This window comes from Pelmatolapia mariae, linkage group LG12 (assembly GCF_036321145.2).
Source record: "Pelmatolapia mariae isolate MD_Pm_ZW linkage group LG12, Pm_UMD_F_2, whole genome shotgun sequence".
Lineage (NCBI taxonomy): Eukaryota > Metazoa > Chordata > Actinopteri > Cichliformes > Cichlidae > Pelmatolapia > Pelmatolapia mariae.
The window spans coordinates 21,133,168-21,157,235 of NC_086237.1; the positions used below are offsets into that span (position 1 = coordinate 21,133,168).

The following is a 24,068-nucleotide window of genomic DNA, read 5'->3' on the forward strand; positions in this document are numbered from 1 at the left end:
CCCCCAAATCTTCTCACTGTAGGCATCCTGTGGGGGTTAGAGTCAACTAGTAAATTATCCGCATTTACAACTCTTCTCCTGTCCTGTTGTCACCACAGGAAAAGCTTTGTAAAGGAAATTGGATCAAGGTGTTTTGATCTTCTTGGCTCAAAACCTCAACCAGCTTAGAGAAGTGTTCATGATGTAAATGTAGACAAAAGGCTTCTCTGTTTACATCCTTCTTGCAGAGGACACAAAGAATAGGTGATGTTGTACAAATTCCATGATAAATCTCCAACTTGGACTAATCCATTGCCCTTCATACACATAGGCAATTGGCCTGTTTCCAGTTCATTTAGCTTTTCAATGTCCTGCTGCGAGTCAGACACTTTGAGTCAGACTAGCAGGTCTGTCTTACCAGAGCAGTTCACCCTCCCAGCTACTGGTGAATCAACCGTCCATTCAGGTTCAGAAGTTGAAAAGTTGGCAGTGTCCCAAGTATGTTTACTCCTGGATGTGTTGCCAAGGCAACCAAACAAACTGTCTCACTCTTAGTGATGCTATATGGCCACAGTCCAGAAGAATGTGTAGCCAGTGGCATCACAAGCATAACCATTGGTCTCGTTCTTTATGTGAGTGGTTGTGTTCACAAACTGCCACCAGTAGTTGGTTGAAACCCCATGCGGGTACTGGGTGTAGTTTGCTCTGTCCCAGTGCGCTCCTGTCATCCCACTCAGGGTCCACAGGCACAAGAAGGCGAACAGCACATTCCCAGCCATTCTAAGTTGGGTTCAGGATCCGTTGGTTTCTTCACCAGGATTGAGATGAGAGGTCCTAGAGATATACTCCCCCCTTTGTACCGCTGGCCTTTTCACCATCACCCAGAGTCGGCCAGGAAGTGTGTTACCTTCTTGCAGTGCGCTTGATGTATCCAAGTGTTCCTTTCTGCGATCTTCACTGCTGTGGTCGTCGTCAGCAGCATCCGATAGGAACCTTTCCACCATGGACTGGACCAGCACTTCCTCTCCATGGCCTTGTCAACATCCAATCTCCAGACTTCAGCCTCTGCTCCTGCGGAGAACAGAATCATCTGGCAGATCATTTGTTCTCAAGACTTCTTCATTTTTAAACATTTTAAGCATCTAATCTGCTAATATGCTCAGGTATTTAATCTTAAAGTATAAACTATTGCTGTCATCATCTCCCTCCTGTTGCGACATGGCAAAGCCCATGGCGCAAAATAGCAACAGTCTTATACAAATTCTTAGGCAGTATTGGTTCATCACACAGATAACAAACACCATCCTGCAAATTCGCTCCTTCTGTAAGTCACACTGTTTTCCTGCAGTAGGTCAGTGGCCCTGCATGGCTGCCAGTGCATCCCGCATAATAGCCAACGTCTATTGGTGTTGCATTGCTAAAACGTTAACACCATGTGCTCCTAAAGATGCCTCTCTTGCTATCCTATCTGCAAAAGCATTCCCTAATGCAACTGGATCTTTCCCTCACATGTGTGCTACACATTTGCAACCGGCAATCCTACTGGGTAATAACTCTGCCTCCAGCAGATTTTGCAAAAGTTTGGCGTGTTCTACAGGTTTCCCTGTAGAGGCTGTCACACCTCGTCTCACCCACTGTACTACAAAGAAATGTACTGTAGCAAATGCATACTGGCTATCAGTGTATATTGTCACATCTTATCTCTCTGCAGCTTTACACACTTCCATTAAAGCTACTATCTCTGCTGCTTCAGCAGACATAGAACCTGTTAGGTGTCCTGCACAGATAACTTTCTCACTGTCTACTACAGTAAAACCTGGTTTAGCCTGTCCCTCTGCTGTTGTAAAACTCAAACCATCAACAAACCAAACCTTTCCCTCACCAAGTGGCACATCTATTAAGTCATCCCTCAGCTTACACCCCTCTCTACGCGCTGTCTACACTCATGAGAAGCGCCCTCTTCCTTTGTTGGCAAAAAGGGTTGACGTAACAGTAACATTAAAGACAAGCGTCTTGTAGGTGACAGAAATGTAATTTTAGTCTGCATTAGTAGACATCTACCTCGTGTGGAACTAACAGTGTCAAAAAGGTGAAACTATATCCTGAAACATTGTACAGCTTAAGCTGCTGCACATATTGATCTCACGCATGGAGGTAAAGCACAAGCAACTAGAGCTAATCTGTTAGGATAGGAAGTTACTGGCTTCACTTGTGGAAAAAGTGGTGTTAGGTTTTTCACAGTCACCTGGCATTTGTGCTGTTCACAGAACCACAAGTCCATCGCTGGACCTCCTCTGCGCTGTCACTTTTTGGAGCCTGGCACGCTCCCTCAGGTTCAAACGATTCAACGTTGCTGAAGATTTTAAAGGCAGAGTACGTCGTACACCTTAGTTGTCTTCCTCAACGTCAACATCGAAACTCTTTTATCTCATTTAAGATTTCGCTGTGCAGAGTCTCCTCATGACGATCTCCTGGAAGCTCAGTAGCACAGTTCTCTGTGCTGAAGGTGATCTCCGATACTCCTGAAGACTCTCTCCAGGCCTCAGCTTCCATCTTATGGACGATCCTCTCAGTCACTCCTTCTCGTCATGGCACCTCACGACATCTGCAAATTAAAATGACACTCCTCTCGCCACATGGCTTCCGCCATGTGTCAACTCCCCAACGAGACATGTACAAGAATGTTGCACAGTCTCCCTAAAACAATCTCCAGGGTTTGTCCCTTGGAGCAGCTTCACTCCAACCTGTAACCCTGTGTAAAAACATTAGTCAGCAATTAAATGTTTAGCTTGTCTAACTCCCAGCTCCACCTGGAGCCTGTATCCTGGAAGACAAAGTCTTTAAATCAAACTTCACATTTTCAACCAACTATAGATCATAAGAGTAATAAAGTATTCAGCATAAAAGACAAATATCATGTGCAGGTTTTCTCCAGTCATTAAATCACTATTATTATTATCATAATTTGTCCCAAATCATGAATCATCCCAATTTATTCCACAATTTAATTGGTGACTTTCCTTAAGTTTGTCACTCCACTCATTTTTATCATTGTGAGCTCAATAGTGGCCAGCTAATGAGCCCCATATTCAACTATTCTGTAACCACTGCACATTTGTTCAATTGTCACTTGTCTGTCTGTGCTGAATCCTTTACAAGCACTCTTAAAGAAAAACAAACATTAACAACACACATAAACAATCCTGGTGGTCAGGTGCCGGCCATCCAGATTCCAGAGATGCTGTAAAAAGGTCATAAAGTTAACACTCTGCTGTAAAAAGAAGTAAATGTTAGCGCTGCGCAGGTGTATACACTCTTTCTCACAGTAATCTCTGTGAGCAACACAAGGTAGTGAATAACACACCCATGGTGAATTCACAGACACAGGAAATTTTAAGTAAAAAGTTAAATTTGCAGAGTTCACATAGTCATGTGACCCAAGTTTCCTTTTGTGGTCTCCTTTTGTTCCTGCAACAGAAGACACACACAGAGATACATCCACACCTTTGTCAGGTGGGGGTTAACTTCACACAATGGTGTTAAGTCAGTCAGTCTTGTCAGCTTTTGTCAGTCAGTTTTTTCCCTCATTTGTTATTTGCTAATAGTAGAACCCTTCTTGACGCAATAAGTTTCTACTGCCAGCAATGACGTCATTTCAAAAAAGAAGAAGAAAAACTTTAGAAGCGGATTACATCGCTGAATCCTTTTTGGCAGGGACTTGTTTTCTGATTGTCCCAAATAAGTGGCTTTCTCCCAAGCCCATTTTAATTTTTTGGAGAAACTCACTTGCAACAGTTTTGTCGACGACGAGTCGTATAGCGCTTCTGTTCTAATCGTGCATATCTGCTTAAACAGACATCATCAACCGAAACTTTCAGTGCACCATGAAAGTAACAAAATAAAAAGAAAGGAAAGAAAATAAAGGAAAGCAAAGGAAAGAAAGGCCTTGTTAAGTCATGACACGTGTTTTTCATGCCAGGGGGATAAATTGTAACAACCCATTTGGCAGGCTCAACTTAGTAACAAAAGACAAATCAACAGCCAGTTTAATCTCAAACATTCATCCAATCAGCCACACACAACATACAGCATAACCCTGTTGTCTCATCACATAATAAGTTTCTTCTCATGTATCCAAATGTGTGCCATGGTAAAACTTCTTCACACACCAGAAACTCACAATCAGCTCACTCAGCTCACTCATCTAAGACCCCTCATCAGCATTCTGTTTTCCTCTATGATGCAGTCATCTGTCCTCCTATAATATTCAGTCCACTAGTCTATGTATCACTTTCATCTTACTAGTGACTTGGACAAGATGACAAACAGAATCTCATGCTTAAGATGCTGTCTGGTCTTCATGAGTATCATTTATTGTGTATGCATGTAGGGTTAGTATAGTTGATGTATTTTCTGTATGTTTTTGTGTTCCTCTCTCATCACATTTTCATTATTCTCATCACTGCTTAAAACAACACACATCTCTCTCTCTCTCTCTTAAAAACAGAAAGTACATTACAGCTGTTTCAGGCTGAGAAACACCAAACACTCTCCGTGCTATCATTCACCACACAACTATTTTATTTCTTTGTCCGCTGGGCAGGTGACCTGCAGAATCACGTCTGCTCCAGCTGGATACCTTCACACACACCGTGACGTCAGACACACTCACCATCGCTTCTGCTTTAGAGCACAATTTCACTTCATTCTTCAACGATCCACACACCACGTTCTGCCCAATAAAAACTTTGCAGTGTATTTCATCCTCTTTCAAGGCAGACTTCTTTTAAGTTTGCAACTGGCAACGCGACTTACACCAAAACCCAGGCTACGTGTACACAACAGGTCACCGAATTCCATTAACACCGCTTAGGTTTCCTTCTGTGCTGCTGCGTTCACTTACTGGCACTCACACACATATACGCTCATTCACACTCTTTTTAGGCCCATAATCCCCCTTACCGCGGCGAGCTCTTTCCTCCTTACCATTGGTGGAGAAACCATACACTCAACGCCCTTAACTGCGGAGAACCTTTTTTTATCTTTATAGAGCTCTATCCTCCTTTCGGTGGAGAAACCGTCCTTACCCTCCTTCTATTCGGTGGAGAAACCTCTTTAAACCTCCTTAAATGAATCAAAAAGATAAAACAAAAACAAAAACACTGGCGGAGAAGCCAGGTAGCTTGCGTCTACACGCACAGCTTGCGCACTCACGTACCTGCTTTAACGCACGGGCACGTAGCCGCTCTCTAAGGCCTTCTGTACTCACTGTTCGTGTTGTTTCCGTTCATGGGAAGAGTCTCTGGTTCCCGTCAATCGCCATCCATCCCGTGGGGAGTTCAGGCGCAAACTGTCCGGCCTGGAACAAAGCAAAGTACCAGGGCTTTCGTCAATCGTCCCAGACGATGGCTGCTAGCAGACTGCGGTGGCGTCCTCTCCCTCCCCTCGCGGTGGAGGCGATGTGTTGGGATCCGGCTCGGAGGACCAAATAAATGTTGGGTCTGTTCCCACAAACCCTGCTAGTTCTAGAGACTTATTCATCATGAAAGAAAACAAGGCAACAGTGTTCGATCGATTACTTGCGCAAGGGAGGCCTTTGGTCAAGAACCAGCTCTTGGAGCTCACGCTCCTAACCTGTCTCCAGCCCAAAGTCCTTCAAAGAGCAGCTTCCCTCGCAGCTATTTATTGAGAGACAGTTCACACAATAGTTTACAACACGTACCTCCCCTCTTAACCCCCCTTGGTTACAAAGACGAGGCACTGTGTGTGTTTGTGTGTATGTAGGTGCCCTCCTGCTGATCAAAGGGTCATAAACCCTAAAAGCAGGGGGAACATCCTTGGTCATAAAGAGGGTAGTCTCCCCCACACCCAATGTATGGTTTACCATAGGTAACACAGTGAAACCATACAAAGGGCAGGAAGCTCTACCAAACATCAAACAGACCTCCACAAGGATGTTCCCTGTGATAAAACACTTCAGCCTCACAGTTAAACAATGTAGAAATGGATGGCAAGCATAAAAATGACAAACATTTAAGAATCCACTCTAACATCAAGTTAGGTTTGCTGTTAGCAAAATTTAAGTTACTTGTGTTCCTAGCGGGTTTGCCAGTGATAATTTTCAAATGCACTAGCTAACTTCTCAGCTAATGCTAACTGAAAGGTCAGACAACATCATTGCCCATTTGCAATGTTGATGATGATGCAGGAACAACACCAACATGGAGATAACAGATTGTGCGTGGACAACATGCAACATCCATGGTCACTGATCCTGATGTGAAGAGCTTCATCTTCATATCTTCCTCAGTCGTCTTTCTCACTCCCAGTGTGTCTATACACCTCTCTGCATTTAATCATTACTTATTATTAATCTCTGACTCTTTTCCACAGCATGTCTTTTGTGCAGTCTTCCTCCAATCACCTCAACCAGTCGCGCCCCCAATGGCTGTCCCTCCCTGAGCCTGGTTCTGCTAGAGGGTCCTTCCTGTTAAAAGGGAGTTTTTCCTCCCCACTGTCACCAAAGTGCTTGCTCAGGGGGTCATACAATTGTTGGGGTTTTCTGCGTTTTCCTTGTATGTTTTTATCTCTTTTGATTTTCTTAAATGTACAGCACCTTGGTCAACAGTTTTTGTTTTAAATGCACTATATAAATAAATTTGATCTTGTATTATTGTAGGGTCTAAGGAGCTTGGAAAGAAAAGCGTCTGGACTTCTTAAAGTTGCTTGAAGACGTTTCACCTCTCATCCGAGAAGCTTCTTCAGTTCTAAGGTCAAATGGCCGAGAGTCCCAGATTTAAACCCAGTGGGAGTATCCCCCCAAAGAGGGACAAAGGACCCCCTGGTGATCCTCTAATCACATGAGCCAAGGTGTGAAAGCGGGTGTGGGACCTAATCAGCCAGGGTTTCGGGTGAGCTCATTGTTAAACCTGGCCCCACCCTATCATGTGAATTCCTGAGGTCAGATGGCCCAGAATGTGAGTGGGCGTTAAGGCCATCTATGTCCACTGTGAGCGACCATCTTTGAACAGAGGCGGTGGTTTACGACACCAATTGTCTGCCATCTATAATCCAGTTTTGAGATCCCTTCCCAGACGCCTTAACGCCCACTCACATTCTGGGCCATCTGACCTCAGGAATTCACATGATAGGGTGGGGCCAGGTTTAACAATGAGCTCACCCGAAACCCTGGCTGATTAGGTCCCACACCCGCTTTCACACCTTGGCTCATGTGATTAGAGGATCACCAGGGGGTCCTTTGTCCCTCTTTGGGGGGATACTCCCACTGGGTTTAAATCTGGGACTCTCGGCCATTTGACCTTAGAACTGAAGAAGCTTCTCGGATGAGAGGTGAAACGTCTTCAAGCAACTTTAAGAAGTCCAGACGCTTTTCTTTCCAAGCTCCTTAGACTACGATGACCTGGATGACTGAGAACCTTCACAGACATTATTGTAGGGTCTTTACCTTACAATATAAAGTACCTTGAGGCAACTGTTATTGTGATTTGGCAGTGTATAAATAAAACTGAACTGAATTGAAATCTTCTTATCTTGGCTGTGGAGTCTTACAGGAAAATCACAAACTGGTTACATGTAGTATTAATATTCCTTACAGCAAACTCAGTGGGGGTGTATTGTCTGGCAGTTTGTAAGGGTACCATGGATGAGAGTGAACTGCCTTTGCTTTGCTGTCTTTTCTCATCAAGCAGCTCAGATTTGCCTCCACTTCATACAAAGCCTTTCCCCCTGAAGGAGGACGTCTGCTCTGTGTGAGATGCGACCACAAACTGTACAAATCAAACTGGGTGAGTGACAGGACATCTTTCAGAAAAGAGAGAACACACTTGAAAGTGTTAATCCTTAAAGTCTGTGGTAATAATGTTTTTTTTCCCCGATACATTTCAGAGAAAACTCACTGTGAAGGGACTTGAAAGGTGAATGGGCAGACATGGCAGCCTGACTGGGAACTAGTAAAACAGTCATTTAAAGAGCTTTTCATTTCTCATTAAAGAAAGGCTTATAAATCAGACTCTTGGATTGCTCTTGTCACTGTGGTTTGCTAATTTTACTGAAGGACAGTTTCCACCATGAGGAGGACAAACTAGGAAACAAATTTCCTTCTTTGTATTATTTGTGCTACTAGTTTGAATAGGACAGGATTACATTTACGTCTTGGAAAAAAAAAGATCATCTTACAACAGTCAGGGTCTGATTTTGTAAACTGTATGTTTAGCATGTAGACTAGTTTTGTCAAAATACCAGAAAGGCAGAAGAAAAAAAAAATATTTTGTAATACAAATTTTAAAAAATGAAAGACAAAGAAAGACAAAAAAAAGGATCTATAAAACCTTATAAAAGCATTACGTTATTTTCATTTCACCTACTTTATTATTATTATGCCATCACACTGCCTTGCAGTCATTTAGCAAAAGACTAAACTGTTATAGTAGAGCAGGACTTTGGCTTATTTTTACAGTTTGCCTCAATATACTTTGATAAGTTTGATAGCATATGAAGATGGATACACCACAATGCATAGAAAAAGCAAGGGTTCAAAAAAGTAAGTACAGTTACTTTTGAAAATGGAAAAACAATGTACCGCCCCTATTTTTTTTAATTCCTCAATATGAATAAGTACATCAGTTTTCTAGCTGCACAAAGCACAGACCCAATAATACTGGCCCTATACTATGGTCCTGTACTAGTTAATGAACAATGCAAGAAAAACAAAAATAAAATCAATCAATCAAAAAAAAAAAAAAAAACTTACTTACCCTGACCATCCTCAGTAATAAACAGTTTATCTTGAGTGTATTTTGCAGTCTTGTGACAGCACATTTGTAATTTATCCTGTAAGAAAATCACCACTGTTGAAAGAATTGCTTTTATTTCTGGGGGTTATATCCCGCTGAGGAGGTCTTAATATTATTTAGCATAATATCCTACTCAGTACTACCGGTACAATAAAGTGATACGTGAGACAGAGAGGATGGAGGTTTTATGAGCAGGTGATGAGGAAGGAATTTGGTGATAGATACTTGGGTTTAATTAAAAATTAAACAATATGACCCCGATAAATCATGCTTCCCTAAAAATGTACTGATTTATGCATAGTTTTTTTGTTGTTGTTGTTAATTTCACTAGCGCTGATATGCAAATTCACTAAGAGCTAAATACTACATTTAAAAGCAGTGTGGCCTGTCAGCTCTTTACCTAAAACCTAAGAAAGGCAAAATAAAAGCTACATGATACTGATAATAGTAGTAGTTGTGAACCACGCAGGCTTGTTCTTTTTGAACTTGGACATTTCGTTTCATGTACCTCTTTTTCCGGAGACAAACTTGTTTTTGTTTTGAATTCCCACAATTTAAATTGAGTGGCTTCATGACTGTTTTTGTTTACTGTTGTTGTTCTAGTCACAATAAAAGAAAATGTTGCACAAAGAAAATGAGTGAAATCAGACAGAATAAAATAAAAAGAAGTTAAACCTTTTCTGCTGAGTCAACTTTGCCTTAAATATTATGTTGATTTGCAGGTACAATAAACTTTCTAAGCATATATTTGAAATACAGTTGTTCGTTCGAATCAAATCCATCCAGATTTTATCCTGACTCTTAAGCCACTTTTGGTAGTTTTCCCCATCCATCTTTGTTTAACATCAACCATGAGCTGGACCTATTATGCTCATTCCAAGCTCCTTATTCTAACTTTGTACTGGAGTTCCTTTGCTTAATTCAGAGTTAAATAATAATCTTTATAAGCAGTAAAATCAATTTTTTCTACTGTGTAGACAACCCTCCCTTTAAGCAGGCTTTCTTCTGATTGGCTGTCTCCTGAGATGACCACATTATGAGTATCCCTTCTTGCCAGCATCACAAAGACCCAAGAGGCAAAACGTTCTAAAACAGTGTCTAAAGCAGTCCGAATTTTTCCCACACAGTGATTACTTGTAGATACACTGACCTAATTATTGGCCCAAATATTACTATCACCATACACCACATCAATATCACCATACACCACATCATCTTTAAGAGTAAGAAATACATCACACACACACACACACACACACACACACACGTATATATGTTCTACTAATTGTTTTTATTTTTATAAACAGTTGAAATGCAAATGATGACAATATAACATGCAGCATGCCAGAATATTTTGTGAATATGTACATATAAATTTATAAATTTGATCATTTGTTTGAAACTGGACTAAGACACTGTTACACAAGTCTCCTTTTTCTTCAGTCACTATGATGAAAAACTTCGCCACAGACTATTTACATCATGTAGATAGAAAGAAAGATTTCCAATTCTAAGACTTTCCAGTTTTAACATCCTTTACCTGGCTATTCTCCTCCAGTCTTGCAGTTTATACTGGCTCTCTCCATTAAAATTTAGTGTTAGAAACTCCATAGTATGATTTATTAAACTTCTGACAGCCATCACATATTTTCTCAGAGATGGAAAGGTCAAGGATTTTATTAAACTTACGCCAACACTTATTGACCTTCACCCGAATGCAGTGATACACGCTGTAACTCATGCGCACCCAATGCGCACCATGGCAGCTTTGCAGTACAGCACACCTTATACAAATACATTCACAATAACATGTGAAAATTGGTAACAGACGGCTGTAGGCATGATTTAAAAAAAAGTGGAATTTGAGATTATAAAGCATAAACCTGATGTACATCAAACATAACACTCAAAACACATAACACATATGTAATAAACTGTACAAGAAGCATCAGTAAACACACATACACACACATAAAAGCATACAAATATACAGTCTTCTGACACAGGTGTGGGAATATATTTGAAGTTCTGTAAGAGCGAGTACTGAAACCACCCGCGCCAGATTTGGATCTTATTCTGAGTGTTGTTACAAGACCTCTGCCTGATGACCTTAGAGGCCTTAGCGGGATTTAATAAATGAGTAAGTCATCGCCATACTAGGAAGACAAGCATAAAGGTGCTCTATTGACTATTAAAAGGATTTTGAGTGTATTACTTCAATCTACTGGATGCCATTGTAGTCACCAGATATTCAAATGTTCTGTGTTTGTGCAAACTCTGGCTCTGATAATAACATAAAGTCACTGTACTAGTTTTTAATATCCAAACTCAGATGAATGCATCAACCACTTCCTGAGACTCTGTATAAGATATAAATTCCCCATTTTGGATGCATGTCAGGAGTCTTGAACCTACAGCTAAGCAGCCTCCTTCGCCCAGCTCCGGTGACTCCTAATGGCTTTGATAAAAATAATAATAGCAACAAAAATAATAATAAATATTAAAATTATTATGTTAATTCTGCTGAATTCTGTCCAAATTAAAGCTTTTTATTTGTTTCACTTGCAGAAACACATGAAGGACTCTAAAGCAGCCTTCAGAGCTTTATAATGACTCTGTTGGTAATACAAACAAGTAAATAATAAGTAAACCATTAAATCTTTTAAGTTCTATAACTTTATATATATACACACACACAAGCTACAAATGGTATAATCAACATGAAAATATAAAGTTAAGGTAACACATAATTAGTATAACCAGTCATATTTGGGAAAAGATTTTAATTATTTATGCCTACTAAAAATGGTGATAGGCTGTATCATCTTCATTAACCAATTCATCAAACAAGTATCATCAGCGCACGATAAAATCTAGGCAGAGCTGATTTTTCTATCTGTGTTCAGACAGCAGTAGCTTGTGAATGCTTTGTGCTTCAATGATACACCAGATATCAGTAAGCTGTGAAGCAGACTAAAAGAAACTGTAAACTGTTTACAATTTGTCTCTAGCACAAACAGTATCTAAGTAATTTAAAGTAAAAAAGGTAAACAGGTAAAAAACAAAAATGGTTACGATAAAATGAAAGATGCATCGAGGTCATCAGAGGAAATTAACATCTATAACTGCATGTCATCAACATATGAATGGCATATGAACAGTAACACATGTAGGAAGAGCAGTGGCGATATGCTCCATGTGGATCCCCAAAAACACCTTGTGTTGCTGCACAAAGTAAAAATGAAAGGCTGATGAAAATATCATGCTCTCTGTAAGTCAATGCTGAGGTAAAAGTCACAGATTTTTCTCATGGTATATGTTATGAAATAAAATACATTCACTAATTTCTTTAAAAAAAAATCAGTTCAAAAAATTTTGTCTATAAAGAGAAGATTAAAATTTGGTTTGTAATTAATTCCAGAGGAGTTTATTTACAGTTAGGCTGAGAAAAACAACTCTAACAGGTTTGTAGGGATGGAATCAAACCATTATGTTACTATTTAACTAGCTTCTTCTTGTGTCTGGTGTGAGCTTTGCTTTGTGTTGAAATGTCTTAATTATCTCCTCATTGCCATCCTCAATTCCTAACCAAGCCCCTGTATGTATATATAGCCCGAGTCTCATCATTGTGGAGTCATCTGTGTTCTCCTGTGATTTCTGCTTTTTGAATATCTTCATGGTCTTACTAGATTTATGTTTTATTAATTTTTGGGCTCTGTTATTTTGTTTATTGAACTTTGTACCAATTCAAATAAATGGCTCACCTTTTTCTATGAAGCTCTACCATCTGTGTCTGAAACTATGGGTCCTTATCGCTCTCTAATCGACACACAGCATACCGTGACAACACTGAAGAGTAAATGTGTAAATGCTCCGCACAGCCTCAATGAATTCTGTTAGATTAACCCCTGAGTACTGTGAACACAGATTTTCTTTTCATGACAATGCATAATTCTTCTTTCCCGAGTTATTGTTATAGCCTTATTCATCAGGACTGTGGTGCACAGATGATGTTTTGCATTTTGACCAAAAGGGCGACATTTTAATACAATATTAAATCGACATTAAGCTGTGAACATTTAAAACTCACAAGTGGAAAAAAGGCCATCCCCAATGCAATATCATACCATTCTGCATCATGTAGTATTACCTTGTAATAGTAGAAACAAATTTTACTTACAATCATACTGGGGGATAACTTTGCACGGGGGTATCACACAGGATGATTGGAAACAGCACAACGACCTCATCCAATGCTCCTACGTGGAGTTTAACCTGCAGGAAACAAGAAACAGAAGCTCATTAGATTTTAATGAATAAAAAAGAAATGGATCCAAACAGGCTTTTGCACCTGTCTGAACAGCTGAGGGAAACTGGATTATCAATACATCCATGACTTCTCAACCCATCACAGGTACTAACCTCAATAATGTAATCAACAACCAGGATGCTGCACTCTGAGATGGTTAAAGATGCAGACGAGGGAATAGCGAGCATGATCTCAGTGCCTACATAAGAAACCTGAGCACCAACAGGTTCCCCTGACACATACGCCAAATTTTTGATAGCCATCTTCCTGTTGCGCTTACTGTGGGTGTAGAAAGTCTGTTTCTGTTGCAGCTTCACCTTCGGAGTAGCTGTTTTAGATGAAGGGTTACTAAATTCACAAAATATTTTCACTGTTTCGCCTAGTGGAAGAAAAGACAAAGTGGCAAGTTAATTCGATCAAATTCTTCAAACTTAACTATTATTATTGATTATAAAGATAAAACGATTATCTGATGGATGGAAACCATACCAGGGGTGAAAGCTTTCTTCGCTACACTGACTGTCAGAGTGACGGGACTGGAGTTACACCACAAGCTACACGGTGTCACGCTGTTTGAACCTGAGAGTGGCGCCTGCAGAAAAACAACACACTGATAGTGCCACGGATAAAAAAAAAAGAAAAAAGTATAATATACCAATACTACACTGTTTTGCTTTTGGGATTACAAGAAATCAACACCTATTTATTACTCTTATGCAGAAAAATTTGCACAAAATGAGCATCAGCGGACCAAATCAATCAAACAATGGCTTTAGAATAATATGAAGAAATGGAGCAATCCCATCATTCTCTGTTTCACTGCATATTTGCAGTAGCAGCTCAGGTTCCTTTGGCATTGCATGGTGGAACACTATAAAACTCCAAAGAAATCCAACATTTGCTATAGTTACAGTAACCCCCCAAAAAACCCAAAATCTTAAATTCATCACTTTTGCCCCCATAGTTACTCAGAGCCTCGGTGGGATTCATTTATTAGAAGTGAGAGCTTGTGTACAGTCTGGTTTGTGTTAATTTATTTGAAAATTACATCTGAGAACATGAACAACTGAAGCACAATACAAGGTTAAATATAATAGTGGTCATTCAGCCTGTGTTGGTTACGACTAGAACATAATCAGATTTTAAAGATGTAAATTGTCTCTAAATGCAGTTAGACAACTCTGAATCATTCTTGTACAATAATTGCCCCCATAGGGTTGAATGAAAATACAACAAAGCAAACCTGGGGTTGCAGAGCTTTTTCAAAGTCAACATATTGAGTTGTGAATGCAGGAAAAACATAGGTGTGGCAAGTAATTTCAAATTTTGGTTCATTTAAAAGGATTCCTGGGACAATTAGTCGAACAAGGTGTACTTAGGGAGTCCTGTGAGAAATATCAGTTTGATTACAGAGAAACTGCAGACACTGCAACAAAAACAAGGACTCCTCAGCTGATTCATCTGAAAATGCACCACTTACATTCAACCCTGGCTGGTTGGTATCAGTGTGGTTTACAAAGTTAAGCTCTGTCACAAAGTCCTTGGACATATGCCACGGTCTATTAATGCCCACTGTCAAGGTATACACTATTTTTCCGTGAACCCCATGAAAGGACGATGGGAAGTTTCTGGGATGCAAAATAATAGAAAAGATAGAAAAAAAGTGATTCAGGCGCATACAGATTCAACAGTTTTACAATAAAAGCAAGCATTATGTTAATGAATCAAAAGGTTGAACTACAACACAAGTTGTAGGTTTTGGTTTGTAAAAACCGAGGGCCCATTCTTATCTTATATCTACCAAAATTCCTTCATTTTTAACAGTGGCTCTTTACTTAAGTCAAATCTACAGTTCCTGATTTCTTAGCTTTTTGCATATTTGTCACACTTGCATTTTTCAAACTGGCAATCAAATTTAATAGCAGATAAATATAACTCAAGCAAATACAAAATGCACTTTTAATGAAGATCTGAGTGGGGGTGGAAACTATTCAAACCTACCTGGCCCTATGTGAAAAAATCACTTAAACCTTAATAACCAGTTGTGCCACCCTTGGCAACAAGAACTGCAATCAAGCTTTTTGCAATAACTGGCAATGAGTTTTTCACACTCGGTAGAGGAATTTTATCCCAATTTTCTTTGCAGAATTATTTTTATTCAGCCACACTGAATGGTTTTCAAGCATGAACAGCCTGTTTAAGGTCATGCCAAAACATCTCAATCAAATTTGGGTCAGGACTCCTTCATTTTGTGTGGTTTGTTTTGGTTTGGTTTGGGGTTCTTTGAATCATTCAGAGATGAACTGGCAGGTGTGTTTTGGATCATTTTTCTGCTGCATAACCAAAGTCACAAACTGATGTCTGGAGATTCTCCTTTAGGATTTCATGATAAAGAGCAGCATTCACGCGTCCCTCATGGCTCTCATACAGGGGTGTCGAACTCCAAGCCTCGAGGGCCGGTGTCCTGCAGGTTTTTGATATCACTCTGGGTCAACACACCTGAATTAAATGATTAGTTCATTGCCAGGCCTCTGGATAACTTCAAGACATGTTGAGGAGGTAATTTAGCCATTTAAATCAGCTGTGATGGATCAAGGACACATCTAAAACCTGCAGGACACCAGCCCTCGAGACCTGGAGTTCCCAGATGAAATATGTGAATGACTTCGTTTTTAAATCTTTTAGCCTGCTTGACTTTGTCAGACAGGTTTTGTTTTAGTGATTTCTTGATTCAACACGTCTGGGAGTAATCAGGCCTGGGTGCTTTTTGTGAACTTAAACTCAGCTTTCCAAAATAACATGGCTAGTCAGCGTTCATTCATGATTTAACAAATAGAAATGCATTTAGCATTTGTTTAAAGGTTATCATTGTCTATTAAAATTTGTTTGATGAAAAAACAAACTAACCAAGAAATCAGGAAGGGGGTAAAGACTTTTGTCAGCATGCCTCCCTGAGTAAAAAACGCTTCACACGCTAGTGGGTGTTTCACAGTTAAATGGTCATACACACCCTAGTGGGAGCGGACATGTGAACGGATACACATGCGTCCCGAGTTGAAGTTTTGTCCCACGAGTAGCTATAATAAAAGGACAAAGACAGTGACTGTTTGTTTGCCATGTATCACTGCGTCCAAACAGCACCAGTAACAGCATACCCCTGTCTTCTTGCAAAATAACTCCTTTTAAGTCGAAGAAGTCCAGCCTTGCAGAGTAATGTTTCCTCGTTCCTCCACCTCCTCCGGCGGTCCAGTGCACATTCGCGTTTCCCTTCAGCCTCATTGTTATTGAAGTGATCTTTGTTTCCTTTGTCAGATCAAAAGAGATGTGTCCTATGATTTGGTCGCCACTGGAAAAACTATTTCGTCCATCGTGCCTGATAAAATTGATTTTGAAATTTCGGATCGTCTGCTCGAACATCGCAGAGAAACAAAACTAAAGACAAGTCTTACAGGAAAGAAAAGGTTTAATACGTCTGATAAATGCAATCGGACAGAAAATGAGAACGGCCGAATGGAAAAACTTTTTAATAAACAGCAAAAATAAAACTGCGTAGGCATACGCGTTACTCCGAGGGGATCGCCCTGACATTGGGCGGAGTCACGGGTCAAGTATTCCGTGACCTCCGTGGATCCGTGGAAATTAAAAGAAAGCCTTTTAAAGTTGTCGCTTTTCATTCTCCATTCAAGCAGCTCCCGTTACTTACTGTTTTTTTTTACATGAAAGTAACTAATCTACTTTAGTAAATATGAGTTGAGCCTGATGTTTTGATAAATATTCATATTTATGAAGCTGTAACATCCCTGATGTGTTGCTGCAATATATTAACTTATGTATGATTAACTTTGTTCTTATGGAAATATCACTGATTGTAATTTACGATTATTTAATTTATTATTATTCAATTACTTAATTTATTTTATTTGATGGATCTTTCCTTACATAGTTTATTTCTTCTGTAGAATATTTAAAAAATCATTTAATTAGATTGGTTTATATTGATAGCATTCTTCTGACAAACTGGAGACTGTAAGAAACAGTTATAATATACAGTACAACCAATTTATTAGAGCACCACCCAATGCTTATGGCCCACAGCTGCCCTAAATTAACAGTACTGGTAATATCCAAAATAACTACACCAGTATTCTCCAGCTGTTTGATCAAAATTATATATTTTTAATCTATTTTTATTTTTTATTATTATTATTGTATTACAATTATTGTTTTGTTTTGTTGTTTAAGTTAACATTTTTACAAAAGCTGATAAAAATAGTAAGTAAATAACAATATAAAGTTTTTGTAAAATATTTATGTTTTCCTGTGTTTCTGACAGAAGGCTTTATGAATTTTTTAAGCACTGTATATAATATAAAATCATCTGTCTGCACAGGTATTATTGGGTTACACAACCAAATCCCTTTTTTCCCTTTTGCTTTTCTTCCTCTTCCATGCTTCAAAATAATGTTTTGGCCTAGAGGTACTGCTTTTCTCACCTGTCTAATTAACTGTGTTTTTCTAATCTAAATGTGATCTCTTATTATAAGAGGAGACAGACTGTATCCACAATGAAACATTTAGAAAAAACTATCATCATCAAGGTTGTTAAGAGACTTACACTTTCATATTTCAAAGCAAGTATATTTCTTAATGATAAACATTAATCAAAATTTGAAGTGCAAGTTTGACACTGAAGAATGTTTTATATATATATATGTATTTTTCACTTATGAATAATTAACTTCAAATTGTTTGGAAATGTTTTTACAACACTTCCCAGATTGATGTGCAGTAACAATGTAATGTCTTTCCTGCTTGGCATTGTGTTAACACAGACCCACAAACTGCTAAAACCCCTGCTTTAGATGTGCTCACACTTGCTGATGATCAGTTGGCATTTGATTAGCAGCACCTGTCTGCTACTTACCCTTTTAATTCCTATGAAAGCAGTAAGGGTGTACTTAGCTTTTTGCACACTGATTTTTAATTTTGGTTCAGTTTCTGTTAAATAAATAATAACATGGTGTGACATGTCATGTTCTGTACTTCACTTTTTTAATGTCTTGTTACGAGAACTGAAAGAGAGTAGGCTTTCCTTGTCATGACTGTAGTTGAACTAGCCTGACCTTTTAACAATGTGTAATTGTTACACCACTAGATGGCACTCCATACTTTATTGAGGCACTCTATCATATATTGTAAAGCCATGCATTATTATACAAAAACATACTGACAACATCACTCGCCATTACAAAACCCAAATGTCATGTTTCCATAATGTGGAAATCAATTATTTCAGAACTACTCACTGAATAAGCTGCAGTGGCATTTTACTGTGTTATGCTTTAATAAGAAGTGTTTTAACTCCCCTTTGATGGGTTTATAGTACACAATACAGCCATAAAATGAAGATAATGACCCATTAAAACTGACAGCTCACGACATTTAAAAACTCCTGGCACAAGTTAACCTGGACACATATCTTTTCAGACCTGCTCGCTTGCCACTTTTGAGAAGGGAATAGACCAGTCAGCAGCCTCTTTAATTTCACTGGAGAGTATAGTGAGCCACAACATGCAGTGCAAAGGACTTACGGGAGTTTGTGATTTCGGCAGCCAAATATCACTACGTGTAAGAGACTTGCTGCTTTGTAGTGCATACATACAGGATGTTAAAACATATACAAGTGACTGACAGCGGTCACAGACTACACCACACAGATAACCGTTCACATTATCTGTTCAGCGCTGCCAGTAGAACACATTTTACCATCGAGTTTAGAGAAGTTACTAAGAACATCTTTCATTAAACTGACCTTCCAGTCTGGTGCCAATATTATAAAGGCCTGAACATTTGTTTTATGGTTTATGTTATATGTTTTAGGTGTGCATGTGTGTGTGTGCGGGCCTTTATAAATGTAAATGTTTGACAAGACTGTTTGCAATATTTAGATCATAATCTCAAGACAGCGCTTCAGCTGCATTTTAAAACAGGACGAGCTGAAAAGCAGAGGTCGGTTTAATCAACAAACTTTAATGATGTCTGTTATTCAACCACTCAAAGACTCCAGGCTTATAAACAATGGAAAGAATTTATTGTTGCAATAGCGCTGGAGACGCCACTTGTGGAAAGCTCAAGATCCCAGCTGTTGCAGAAGAACTTTGGTTTTGTTAACAATTACAATCCCTTTAACACTAGCACCAAGTCTAGCTAGTGGATAAGATAACATATAAAGCACAGGAACCATTTCTCCTCTGCTTTTGTTGACCTTTGTTGGACAAAATAAAAGATAAAATCTCACAGAGCCATTTTAAACTGTAAATTAGTTCATTAACTTTAGCTAGTAGTTATTTTACTGTTTACAGTTAATTATTATTTCAAGGTTGCAACTTGTTTACAACATTAGATTTGGCCTTTTTTCTATTTTTCACTCATTTTCAGTCCCGTCCTTGTACCTGATCATTTTTGGAAAGATGTTTTTTGTCTATTAAGATACTTAAACACTAAACAGTGAACCATTCAGACCTAACTCGAGGGCTGAACCACACAAAACAGATAAATTAGCAAGACACTGGTTTTAAATCGTGTCATTACGCAGGTTGCTAACTAATCCTGATGGTCATTATACATTGCTGACAGACAAACTGAAATGTTTGGGAGAATATAATCACTTTACCTGTTTTATCTTCAAAGCAGATTTTTGAGTCAAAAAGTCCCGAATGAAAGAGTGAATGATCTGAAGTCCTGCAATGAGTCTTCTCAGAGTTGATGCAGTGTAGTAAAAGTTACCTGGTTGTTGTGAATCTGGAAATTTAAAGTGAATGAGTGTTTGGCACATTTTGCTATTAAGCTAGAGAGTTTTAGCAACATGATCTGCTGATTCAGATCTTCACATGCGTGTGTGTGTGTGTGTGTGTGTGTGTGTGTGTGTGTGTGTGTGTGTGTGTGTGTGTACTGCTTGAGTGCACTAGCACACACGACCATTCATAATAGGCTTTGACTTTAGCAGTTTCTGATAAGGGCACCTATCAGGTTTAGTGGAGCTCATGGTGACTTGACTTTTCCTGCCAACTCAGTAAATCAACCACACGTAGTATGATGGCTGCACACACATCTATCTGCCTATCCATATCTTTATCTCATAGATATCACATCACAGTGTTAGTTAGACCGCCCGGACAACAGCAGCTGGTATTCGGATCTCATCAGCTGGTTCGTGCAACATGTTTCCATCATTATCAAAGTTTCTGTATTGCAGACTTTTTTTTTCTTTTTTTTTTACATGAGCTCGAATTGTGGATTTGCTTGTGATTATTCATTTTTCTTGTTACATTTCACCACTTTAATGGCTTCACAATCTTGATTTCTGAAATGATTTCTGTTTTGGCTACTTGTAACCCTGTTGTTTGTTGTTCAAGAAGAGAGCAGACATTTCAGTAATTCAGACCTAAATCCAAAGTGAAGTAAAAGAACCCAGAGGATAAGCCGCGTTATTGATCTGTAGTTTCTACACACCGCCTCTCTCCTCTAGTTAATCCACAGGGTCAGCTCTAATGACATTGAGGAGCTCCTCTGGCAGTCAGCACTGCTGCCATTTGCAATTTAGATAGAGGGAAAAGAGACGAGGAGGAGGAGGTGTATGAGGGTGAAAACGAGGAGAGAACCTGAAAGACGGGAGAGAAAAGGAAAAGATGTGACAGAGAACTGCGGTAAGCTGAAAGAGAAAGACATAGGAGGGATGCATGCACTGCAGGAAAAAATTTTGGGAAGGCAAAGACAGAAAATACATCAGGTGGATTTGAATGACAGGAAGTCAGAATGTGGAAAGGGTTGAGGCAGCTTAGTTGTGCACATCATGTCTTACAAATGTATGACAAATGACACCAAATCCAAATACATACTATGAAAATAAACAGCTGGTATTTGTCAAAATTGGGGGAAATATGCTTATCCGCAGTCTTCCTGATGGTTATGTGAAAATTTTGTCTCCAGCTTAGTTAGATCAGGATAAAGACAAAAAATTAATAGGAACTGAAAACACAGCTTTCAGTACCAAACTGTAAAAATATGAACTGTTCATTTGAAAAGCTGGAGCCCTGTGCACACATAAGAATCTCCTCATCTAACTTCAGCATGTTTCTAAAATCTCATAACTATTCCTTAAACCAGGATATAGAGGAACCTTAGTGTCTGATGGAAACATTTAACATAGAGCTTCAAAAGAGAACTTTTAAATTTCTAATAAGGCCCATGCTGAGAGGAAAGGATTAACTATGTCAGACTTTTTTCTTCAGTTATGTCTTTTCTTTTCTTTTTTGCACTGGCTGATAGAATTCCTGCGGCAAAACAGGAAAGCGCAAAGGGAACAGTTGGCAAACCTAATCTTGTGCAGATCCTCTGATAGCTTTCTTCTCCACAAACAATGCTGGTCCAGACTAGAAAGGCTCAAGAAGGGTGCTGAAAGACCCAACAACCAGGCAGAGCCAAGCTCTCTATCAGCCTCTGACAGCTCAACACTCAGACACGTTCATTTAGTGGCAGGAAGATATAGCTAAATCACCTCAGAACAATCATGCCACTTAATGCTTCATATCCTCTGTTGTTGTTTTTTTTTCTTTTTGTGTGCTTTTATCATTTCATTTCCGTGCTCCATTTAAAATGGTTTTTCTAAAGCACGGGCTACTATTTTTCTTCTTAAACAAACTAATTATTCTCTTTCTGTTGTTTGTTTGTGAGAGACTTTTTTAAAATATCTAAATTCATGTCTGTCTTTACGTTAACTAATTCAGTCCCCGTTCCTTTAATGATGTTTCTGCACTATTTGCACAATGAGAGACGACCTGTTTCTTGCTCTCTGGGAAGTTTACCACAAGATGAAGTAACTGTACGAAAAAATACTATTTTAAAAGAACATCACAGATTGCGGTCTGTGTTTCTTCGGGGTCGGACTTTAAAAGCTATTGCCACCATGAGGTCATTACCACAGAGCCAGTGCTGCCGCTAGTGAGTCAGAAACTGCAGGGTTCTGTAATGTAGACTACAAATCAGTCAGTCAGAGTGTGTCTGTCTCACTGCCTGTGGTTAACACACAAACAACCCACACACAATTGTCAGCCCACATGCTATATTCATGTCTAAAGTTAATGTCTAAAGTACTGCTCCATCTCAGAGTATAAGAGTTACCTCAGTAAAACAAAAGAGGTGCTTTGTTCCATCGTCAGGCTAAATCCTCCCTCAGCAATTACCGTTCACCTTCCAAAGACCTCGGCGAGGAACAGAGCAACACTCTTTCTTTTAAAGCAGGCAGTGGAGCATGAAGACAGTGGCGCTCTACAGCCAAAGCCAGATCGCTGTTCTTCTTCATCATCTGCCTGTGTCTGGAGCTTTAAACAAAATGTTCTGATTCTGTTGGTTTCCACAGCAGGACCGTTTGTCATTGTTTCACACATAAGAAAAAGGCATTTCTAGTGAGAGAATGGCAGGGGATCACTAAAGTCACTGGTACTACTACCGTGGGAAGCAATATCTTGTACATTTTCATGTACAAGAAAATGTACATGAAAATGTACATACATACTATGTACACACAAAAGATACAGGTGCTAACAAGCCTACTTCTAAAATTCTGTACACGTCTGCTTGTATAAATCAAATATTTGCCTTGAAAAGTATGGAAAATCTTTTAGCCAACAGTGGTAATGCTTAAAAATCCACTCGGTCTCCCCTCAAAACTCTTATTTTATAAATCAGGGAAGAAAGAGATGTCATCACTCGAATCACTTTTGCCTTGACTCTTCATTAAGCTTTTCCCATTTCCCATTTAAGGGTAATGCAGCTTTGATCACATTATCAGGCACTAAAATGCCATAAAAGACAAGTTGGAATGAAAAAATGACCCTTTCCAGCACACTGTAGTGCTCTCACTGCTGCTGCAGTTGTTTACATCGGGGCCGGTGGGAGGCTTCCAGACGCAAAGGTTCTGACAGTCTATCAGTGGAAGAGGGTTGTTAATATGGCCACACAACCTCTGTCCTGACCTTGATGCAGGACCATCCATCATCTAAGCTTAGAGGAGACATAAGGTTGAGAGGTGTATCCACCAAGGTTAGAGTTTTCAATCCTATGTAGTATAAAACCTCTGTTCTGATTTCATATTAAAGCCCCTACGTGTTGGATTTGCAAGGGGTAGTTCAGAAAAATACTGTGGCAGTGATAAGTACAGATGGATAAGTACTGCTGATAATAAAAGTTAATATTTTACTGTTAATCGGTATTATGGGATTGAGTTCAAAGTTGCCTGAACTCTTAGATGTGAGGGCCTAGATGAGACAGACAGCTATCTTACATTTACTTTCTGCCACTCTCTTCATATCTATTTTAGGTATTTAGCAGGCTAATCTTAAAGTTGGACTAGCAACTGGTTGCCTATTTAAAAATCCCTTAGCAGTGGAGCTACATTAGCATTCATTTCACATTGTTTTAAAAGCACAATACTTTCTCTCTCTTTTTTTGGTCCCTATCAACACTCGAGGAAATATCTGCAGCTGACTTTGTCTGTCTCCCGGTGCTGCTCTGTAGTGTACAGAAGGCTTTTAGAAGTTGTTTAATGAGAGCGTTTGCCTGCTGTGGCTGGAAGCAACACTCATGAGAGAAAAGAGAGTGAACCAGAGTCAGAAAACCAAAGAGCTTAAAGATGTGGAAAATCTCCACAGAGCTGAGGAGAAGTGCAGAGTTAGTTCCAATATCCCATTTCAGAAATTTGCCAAGTTTGGGATTAAAAAAAATAGCTTGTCATATTTTAGCCCTAAAACAACAATTTTTTGTATTATTATTGTTATTCTTCTCATTATAAAGGTTATCATTATTATTAGTAGTAACACGACTTATAGTGATAATTATTCACTTGGATTATAAGTAAGAAGTGTTGAAACCTACACTACCCTCTTCCTTTTTTCTTTTTGCATGTTTGT

General features: G+C 39.2%; 1 protein-coding gene across 2 annotated transcripts; it reads right to left on the minus strand.

Moving 5' to 3' along the window:
- Positions 1-10,082: 10,082 nt before the first annotated feature.
- On the minus strand, positions 10,083-16,681 carry LOC134639057 (arrestin domain-containing protein 3-like). 2 transcript variants are annotated; one of them, XM_063490087.1, is made up of 7 exons: positions 16,257-16,681; positions 16,112-16,178; positions 14,582-14,729; positions 13,591-13,693; positions 13,215-13,480; positions 12,973-13,067; positions 10,083-12,017 (listed from the first exon to the last, which is right to left on the minus strand). In XM_063490087.1, the coding sequence occupies exons 1-6, from the start codon at positions 16,516-16,518 to the stop codon at positions 12,975-12,977; spliced, it is 939 nt and encodes a 312-aa protein (XP_063346157.1). In that variant the 5' UTR covers positions 16,519-16,681; the 3' UTR covers positions 10,083-12,017; positions 12,973-12,974. The 2 variants fall into 2 exon arrangements, with proteins under 2 accessions (XP_063346157.1, XP_063346156.1); XM_063490086.1 differs by having other exon boundaries at positions 16,112-16,681.
- Between the last annotated feature and the right edge of the window lie 7,387 nt (positions 16,682-24,068).

What these genes read in the sequence shown, in the direction of transcription:
- LOC134639057 (XM_063490086.1), bottom strand. Translation starts at nt 16,518, where the DNA reads ATGTTCGAGCAGACGATCCGAAATTTCAAAATCAATTTTATCAGGCAC. An exon ending in CCAACCAGCCAGGGTTGAAT is followed by an intron (nt 13,694 to 14,581) that starts GTAAGTGGTGCA and finishes GTTTTTCTGCAG; the next exon opens with GCGCCACTCTCAGGTTCAAA. An exon ending in TTGTTGATTACATTATTGAG is followed by an intron (nt 13,068 to 13,214) that starts GTTAGTACCTGT and finishes TGTTTCCTGCAG; the next exon opens with GTTAAACTCCACGTAGGAGC.